This window comes from Bubalus bubalis, chromosome 1, assembly GCF_019923935.1.
Source record: "Bubalus bubalis isolate 160015118507 breed Murrah chromosome 1, NDDB_SH_1, whole genome shotgun sequence".
In the NCBI taxonomy this organism is placed as follows: Eukaryota; Metazoa; Chordata; class Mammalia; order Artiodactyla; family Bovidae; genus Bubalus; species Bubalus bubalis.
This window is the reverse complement of record NC_059157.1, coordinates 180,549,882-180,558,607: the sequence shown is the minus strand read 5'-3', so window position 1 is coordinate 180,558,607 and position 8,726 is coordinate 180,549,882. Positions and strand designations below refer to the sequence as shown.

The 8,726-nt window shown below is 46.8% G+C and overlaps 1 protein-coding gene across 1 annotated transcript in view; it reads left to right on the top strand.

Annotated features, from left to right (window-relative positions):
• The first annotated feature begins 5,160 nt into the window (after nucleotides 1-5,160).
• The window catches only part of LOC102402015 (serotransferrin), a 39,578-nt gene continuing 36,012 nt past the window's right edge, over nucleotides 5,161-8,726 (top strand). Inside the window, exons 1-2 of the mRNA XM_006051414.4 lie at nucleotides 5,161-5,317; nucleotides 7,211-7,380. Of these exons, the coding sequence (XP_006051476.3) occupies nucleotides 5,275-5,317; nucleotides 7,211-7,380 (213 nt within the window). The 5' untranslated portion in view covers nucleotides 5,161-5,274. The remainder of the gene's footprint in view (nucleotides 5,318-7,210; nucleotides 7,381-8,726) is intronic.

Sequence of the window (8,726 nt, the reverse complement as noted above, 5' to 3'; positions counted from 1 at the left end):
AATGTTGAATAGAATGATAATAGTAGACCTTCTGATCTTTTTCTTGATCTCAAAGAGAAAGTTTTTATGCACCATTTCACCACTGAATATGATAATTTCATATATGTTTCTTATATATTTTTTATATATTTCTTTTATTCATATTTCACACACACACATACATACCCTATCAGATTAAGCATATTTCCTAGAAAAATTTGCTAAGAGGGTTTTAAAATGAGTGGTTGTTGGATTTTACCAAATGCTATTCCTCTACCTACTGATGATCATACAATTTTTCTTCTTTATGCTGTTATTGTGATCAGTTACATTGATTGATTTTTTTAAAAAGACAACTGCATTCCTGGAATAAACTCAACTTGGTAATGATTTAGTATCCCTTTTTCCCTGGTGGCTCAGACAGTAAAGCATCTGCCTACAGTGCGGGAGACCCGGGTTCAATCCCTAGGTTGGGAAGATCTCCTGGAGAAGGAAATGGCAACCCACTCCAGTATTCTTGCCTGGAAAATCCCATGGACAGAGGAACCTGGTAGGGTATATTCCATGGCGTCGCAAGGAGTTGGACACGACTGAATAACTTCACTTTTTTAGATGTTGCTGGATTCAATCTGCTAATATTTTCATTAGGATTTTTGCATCTATGTTCATAAAAAGAATTTTTTAATCTTTCTTATGACATTGTTGATGGTTTTTGCTTTTTGCCATACTTACTTGCCTGAAAGGGGACTTCCCTAGTAGAAGGGGACTTCCTTCAGTGATAAAGAATTTGCCTGCAATGCAGGAGATACAGGAGACATGAGATTGATCCCTGGGTCACGAAGATCCCCTGGAGGAGAAAATGGCAACACATTCCAGTCCTCTTGCCTGGAAAATCCCATGGACAGAGGAGCCTGGTGAGTAAACAGTTGGACACAACTGAGCAACTTAACACATACACACACACTGGCCTCAAAAACTTAGTCAAGGAGTGTTCCTTCTTTTTCTATTACACGGAAAAGTGTGTGTAAGAATTCTTCTTCAATGTTTGTAGAATTCATCCATGAAGCTATCTGGCCCTGGAGTATTCTTCCTGAAAAGGATATTTTTATGGGTTTCCCCAGGGAAAGAATAGAAAACCTAAGAATCATTCATTGTTCAGAGACTTCTGCAGGGTAGAAATGAGAGAAAGATAGAAGTGATGGTGTATGGCATTTCAAATTATCTGACATTTTCCTAAAGACACTCTGCTCTTGTTTACCAACTGTCATGCCACACATCTTTGAGCTGGCAGATCTGTGGGATAATGAGTCTCTGAGCATAATTCTCAGGCTACCTGATCCCATCTTCCCAATGACCCAGAAGCAAGTCTCTCCAATGGTGTTGGGTAGAGAGCTGTGAGAGGAGGGGGAGGAGTGACAGGGTTAAGCAGACAGAGGCTCTTTATTTGCTCTGCTTATGTAAACACTTATGTTGTAAATGAGGCAACACTGGAAAACAAATATTGGCTCAGAGGACTAATGCCTTCATGCCATCTCCTTTAGGTCAGCTACCCAACCTCCCTGCACGTCCACACAAGTTCAGCTCTTTCAACAAGAAGGCTTGTTGAAATTTAAGACTTTTATTTAGCTTATGGTGGAAGATTTGGGTCAAGACAGATTCATCTGTAACTGGAAGCTCTCTCTCTCTCCTTTATTCCTCCCTTTCCCCTTTCCTTCCTCCCTTCCTTTCTCTCTTCTCTCCTTTTCTGGACAAATAAAGAGAAGATCAACATAGGAAAAAAAGGAAAGAAGATCACTATAAAAAAGAGAGGATCAATATTTTTTAAAAAAGGAGAGAAGATCAGCATCAAGAAGGCAGCTGTGGTCTAGAGAAGGCTGGGACTTAGGAGATTTGAATTCAGGTCCCAGAGCTCTGTGAATGAGGAACTTCATTTTACTATGATGCCCACAACTAAATGGCAACCCACTCCAGTATTCTTGCCTGGAAAATCCCATGGACAGAGGATCCTGGCAGGCTATACAGTCCATGGGGTTGCAAAGAGTCGGACACAACTGAGTGACTTCAATTTCAATTTCAAATCTTATCTCCTTAGGCAGTTGGTCAAGATCACAAGGTCTTGCCTCAGGACAATGCCTGGAATGTGGAACAGTTGAAACCATGATTCTTTCCTTTCATCTGAACATGATAAGCCAATGTGTGCCTGAGATGCTGCAGTTGGGGCACCCAGATTTCCCTCAGAGACAAGCTCTTCTGCAGTAGAAAATGGGTCCCTGTGTCTGTGGAGAAATGGCAGGGCTGGAGGTTCTAGATCTGTCTCTCTCTCAGTGTCACCCCAAACAAGCCTCTTGGCCTCTATGTTTGTCCCTGTTTGGTGGCAGAGGCAGTGTCCCCGGTGGATGGGTTCACACACTCTGGAACCAGACAGCCTGATTTTGCACCTGGCTCGCCAGCTGACCTTGGACAAGTTATTAACCCCTCCAGACCTCAGTGTCTTCATCTCATCTGTAAAATGGCGAATCTAATGCACCTATCTTACAGGGCTAGGGTGAGGGCCCAGCGAATCTCTCAGCAAGTGTTGGTCATCATCAAACTGTAAAAGAAGGATGATGAGTTTCAAGGGGCCAGAGTGTCTCTAGTAAAGAATTAAACACCAGAAGGGAGAGCAAGTGTCATGGGACAGGGACAACTGTCATGAGACAGGGACAAGTGTCATGGGCCACCAAGGACACAAAACACTGACTCTTTCACGTCTCACCTCTACACACCCCCTTACACATTATAGATGTGGGCATGGCCATACCACCAGGGTCACACACACACGGACCACCACAGCCAGCTTCACCCCTTGCCTCCCAGAAGTGACAGACACAGGCCTCTATCCTGTCCTCTTGAGCAAGAACGAAGGCCCAGGTGAGAAAAGGACATGTGATCCTGTTCTCTGTGTCTCACCTGGCCCTTCTTCAGATTCCATGGGCCTGCGTGTCTGGGGCTTAGATTCAGAGGGCTCCACTGAAGCAAGGCATGGGCTTGGCGGGCCTGGAGAGAACTCTGCCTGGCCAGAGTGCTTCCTCTGAGGGGCTCAGGCTAGGCGGTGGGGCTGTTCCTGGAGGAACTGACTCAGGAAAGGCTCACTTGTAGAAGGGACCCGAGGGGAGGATCATGGTCTGTCAGTCCTCCACTGAGCTCCCCTGAGTTTGTGAAGCAGCTCAACATTTGACAACTCTCCTTTCTGCTTCTGGGCAGACTCTGCAAGCTCACTGCAGGACCTGTAGAAGGCATGAGCTGAGAGGGGTACCCTGATCTGCAGAGTCTCACTCAGCCACCCCTGCCCTTGACTCTCTCCCTCCATCTTTCTCTCTGTACCTCAAGGTGTCCCCATGAGGCCAGACCACTCCCTAATGCCTGATGCAGGGGGCAGCAGGAACACACCCCTCCTGGTAAGATGCTGACTTTCCCAAGGCTGGAGCAGAGGCCCTCCCACCCTGAGGGCAGGGGCAGAAGAAGAGCAGCAGGGATTTGGAGAGCTGGGCATGTCTTCTGTCACCGTTGTAAACAGAAAGTCCCTGCTAATGCAATGCTCTCTGTACTGGGGTGTGTGTAACCCCTTGCACATCAGACAATCTACTGGGGTGAGGGGAATTCATCCTAGCTTCAGGTAATATTTACACCTCCTGCAAAAAATAAATAAGTTAATATTCACTCCTGCTTCACATGAGGATTGGTACTAGCTCCCACCTGGTGTGCAGGCCAGACAGATGCACAGCATTGAGCGCTTTTGAGGTGTCCTGAGGAAAGAAGTGAAAAGTCTCACAAAGACTGAGGTGTGGAAGGGAATGCTGGAAGGTTGTGATTCCCTGACCTGTTCTTTACTTTTGACTTTTGTGACTCCACATTTTGTGGTTTGCATAGCCCAGTAAAATGGACGTACAGATGAAGTAATATGATTTAACTCATCAGATCTCACAAGATGCACAAGTGCCTTAGAAAGATTTCTGCAAAGAAACTAGAAGTAGAAGATTATTCTGAAACCAAAAACATAAGTGAGTTAAAATGGCACTACTGACATATCTTCTAAGCCTGGTGTAAATTAGTGTAAATAAAACCAATAACAATGGCCATCTGATTGAGTTGGAAAGGTAGCTTTCTTAAGTAACTTAAGAAATCCCTAAAATTATCTTGATGACCCCCTGGAATATGGATCTTCAACTACTATCAGGAACCTTACTCTCTCCCTAAGTGTACATTTTGCTTTGAGATATTTTCCATTGTATATAAGACAAATAGACATTTTAAAATGAATGTTTCATCTTTCCCATAGTTTAAATTTTTTCTATTCCTTTCATGATTGAAATAAACATGATGTTAGTTTTAAGCATATATATGGAATGTACAGCTTCACTATTTTTCCTGATAAGGATGGGTGATCAAAATGGTTTGGAGACCACTTTTTCGCAGGGAGCTAGGGATGAAACAGGGCATTGAGATCAGGCCACATCCTCTCCTGGGTCCCTTTCTTTGTGTTCATGAGTCTCTTGTCCTGAGTGTCACAGAGTCTTGACCACACGCCTAGACAGCTTCTTTGGGACAGACATTGTCACTCCTGTGACTCTGTCCCTAGTCAAGATGCTCAGCAATCTGCATGAAAGGAAGGAAGGTTACCTGTCTAGGATCCTGTGCTCAGGAGGGTACACAGGGATAAAAACTCATCCTTGGGGTTTTAAAAGCCCAAGAAGGAGCAGGGTTTCTGGATACATCTGGAAACAAGTGAAAAGGGATGAGCCTGTTGTCTTTGACTTGTGATCAGCTTCTTCTTCTCTCACACACTCTCCCAGGAAGGTCTCTGCCTGTCTTGCTCCAATTCTAGTCTGCCTTTGGGGCAGTCGGCTTCCCTCTTCTATGGAATGAGCACAGAGGTTGATTCAGGACCAGCTCTAGCTCCCCCGGATTCAGAAACAGAGCCACCCCCACACCAGCCGGCTGCAGCTCTGCTCCTGGTACAGAGCAAGCACAGATTAACAACGGGTTGATTTTTCTTTCATTCCCTTCCAATCAGCACTTTTTTGTTGGATTCCACCCACGGGTCTGTTCCAGAGGTCAGGAAATGAGGTGATCAGCCCCGGCGAGGAATGAAAGGGGAGGGCTGAGGGGAGATTGGGCAAGCGGGCTGCGTAAACACAAGGGGTCAAGGATTGTGCTCGGCCAGCCCCGCGGGAGATATAGGGGCGCGGGGAGCAGGGAGGCGACGCAGAAGCCGGTCGGTCTGTGCTCTGCACTCCACGTTACAGACCGGGGAGGATGAGGCCCGCTGTCCGCGCTCTGTTAGCCTGCGCGGTTCTGGGTGAGTGTGGCCGCTGGGAAGGCCCTCAGCGTCGCCGGCCCGGGCGCCCCCTGCATTTCGGAGCCCTCTGCACCCTCTCTGGGCTCCGCGCTGGAGCTGGAAGCCTGGGACCTTTGCTTCGCTTCTCCCCGCCGCACCCTCGCACCTGCTCCAGCACTGCCTCAGGGACAGCTCTGCGCCTGCGCGCACCTTCTAGTCCTGCCGGTGCCTCTGCCACCTTTTCACTCTCTCGTTGCTTTCCCCTCGTAGCCAGTAAATCTCGTGGTAGCGGAATACAGTAAATTAGAGCGCTCCCATCCCGGTTTATCAAATCCTTTTGTTGCGGCCTCAAATAAGTCCAAACTGCTTAGGATGGCCATCAAGGCCTTCCCACAGCTGGTCCCACCTCCACTGACAGTCTGATGTCCCATGAGTGTCCTTGGTGCTGACCGTGCCACACTAGTGAGGTCTGTTGAAGGGTTCTGAGCATGGGGTTTGAAGCCAAACTTTGAAGGGTAGTGCAGCTTGGCCTGGGAAGGTCCCATGGAAATAGGTAAGGCCACAGATCCAGGCACTGGTGGAGTGCACCTTGCTGCACAGATCTGCCTGTCGCTGTTGGGCCCCCTTTGTCCTCTAACTTCTGCTAGTCACTCGTGGTGCCTTTATCTTACCTTTGGAGCCTTCTGTGTTTAGTTCTTTGACTCTCCTGAAAAAGTTAGCCCTTGAGAGTCCACCCACCTTACTTTACCCTTCCCCCTCCCAACCTCAGAAGATCTCACAAGGCTGTGGAAGGAAAATGCATGACTGAGGACAAACGCCTGTCTTTGGGGCCTCAGGAGGGATGGTTTGGGGACGCTCTGGAGGAGTGGTTTTGGCAAAGTCTGCCACTGACCCCTTGTTGCCTGGTTTGATACCCCACGGGTGGAGATGGGGTCAAGGGTGATTGGGGGAGTAAATTTCCTGTGGCCCCTCTTTTTCTATTCTGGAGAACCATTTCCTCCCCATCTCCTGCTTCGTGCATCATAGATATTTATCAGCTTTGAGTCAGCCCTGTGCTGTTGATCCATAGAGTGGAGATGACAGAGGGCTTTGGGGAGAGTGCCAAATGCTCATATCATGGGGACAACACATCTGCAACCATGGGGATTGATATTCACAGACATGGCTGGCTTTAGCTTCTCCTAGTGACAGTCCAAAGGCCTAATTGTGGAAATTGAAGGAGGGGTCTTTGGAAACAGAAACACTGAATACGTGGAGTTTCTAGTTTTTCCTAGAACAGAGGATGACAGATGAGCATCACAGGCAAATTCATTGCCTCATCAATCATTTACCCCTTTCTTCTGGCCAAGCAGATGGAAAACAACTCAGAATGTTATCTTCTTTTGTTATCTGGGCAGAGACCAAAGTCTGGAGACCTGATTTCTAGACCACTCAGCTATTAAGAAGCTAGGTAACCTTGGGTAAAGCATCACTCTCTGAAAGATACTAATTAGTAGAAAATGTAATTCCTACCCTGCTGGCTTCCCAGAGTTATAGCATTGAACCAACAGCTTGATGTAACTAAAAATCCCCCGTGGATGTGGAAGTTTGTATTCCGTGGCAGGCCACATGTCATGAGGTGAACAAAGGAGGCTCAGAGAACACAGAGGAACAGGTTGTTGTCGCCAATTGAGAGCTAACAGTCAAGCCAGCATCCTCTGATCAGCACATGCTGGTCAGTGGGAAACTAAGGGGCCATAAGAATACCTGCCACTTGTCCCCAGACTCAGAAAGCAGTGGAACCTCTACCCTTGTTGTTCATGGACAGGAGTGGGGTGAACAGGAGAGAATGGAGAGGAAGTGGCCTCCATGACCCTCCAGAGGCTGCTGCTGTCCTTCCCACTGACATAGGGACCTCTGGCATCTCTCCCCTAGGGCTGTGTCTGGCGGACCCCGAGAGAACTGTGAGATGGTGCACCATTTCAACTCATGAGGCCAGTAAGTGTGCCAGTTTTCGTGAAAATATGCTTCGTATCTTTGAGAATGGTCCTTTTGTCTCCTGTGTGAAGAAAACCTCACACATGGATTGCATCAAGGCTATCTCGGTAAGTCACTGCCGCCTAAAAGAGAGTGGAAGAAAATCCATACTTGCTCTTCCCTGTCATTTGGAATGATTCTGTACTCACAGGTAGGAGACTGATGTGTGGAACAGTCAGCCCCTAGTGCTAGTAAAATCATTTTAGAACTGAAAATAGAAGCAGTCATCTTTAATGGCTTAAAGCAACATATAACATACTCTGCTGCTGCTGCTAAGTCGCTTTAGTTATGTCTGACTCTATGCGACCCCATAGACAGCAGCCCACTAGGCTCCTCTGTCCCTGGGATTCTCCAGGCAAGAACACTGGAGTGGGTTGCCATTTCCTCCTCCAATGCATGAAAGTGAAAAGTGAAAGTGAAGTCGCTCAGTTGTGCCCGACTCTTAGCGACCCCATGGACTGCAGCCTACCAGGCTCCTCCATCCATGGGATTTTCCAGGCAAAAGTACTGGAGTGGGGTCCCATTGCCTTCTCCTAACATACTCTAAAAGAGGACTATTTTTGACCCACTAAGTTCTCTGAACTCAGAGAAGAAATGCATGCTATCAAAATGACCATGTAACACTATTTTGGAGGTTCTTGATGCATCACAAGAAGTGGACGAACGATACGCACAAGGAAGAGGAATACATTGTCATGATTGGAGATGATAGCTGATCCTTTTGTTCTAGGTTTTCCAAAATACTTGTTCAACATTGTTCCTGCTCATCTGAACATGGGTCAGACCCTGTGCTGGGCAATGGGGCTGCAGCAGTGACTTTAAGCACACATGGTCCTGATTCTTGAGTAGCTTACAGTCCAGTCAGGAGAGAAGAAAAACATGCAAACAAGTAGACATGAAATTTCAAATTGTGTGATGTACAATGGAGGAAAAGAAACAGAACTTTCAGAGGAAACTTGCTCTGGTCTGGGTGTCAGTGATAATCTCCCTGAAAGGGAGAAATGAATCTGAGACCCCAGGGATGAGTATGGGTAAGCCTGCCAAAAGCTACAGGTTGAATATGTCAGGTAGTGAACCATAGCATGTGCAAAGGACCTGAGTCAGCGGAGAGCTGGGCTTGTTTGATTTTCTGTAGGGAAGCTAGAGTGGCTGGAGCAGAGCAAGCAGGAGACTGGAAGGAGTGAGGGGTAGAACTAGACTCAGTCAGATGGAGCATGATTAACTGAAGGAATCAGTGTTTTGGTATAAATAACTGGTCTGTTGTGTGTGTGTGTGTGTGTGTACTGAACCTCAGTTACCATCCAGGCTTAATTATAACTCTTGATTTATGACTGACTTTCAGATTTGGTATATGCATACCCCTCTTTGTTTTAAAATACATTAATAATATGAAGTAATACTATCCACAAACCTA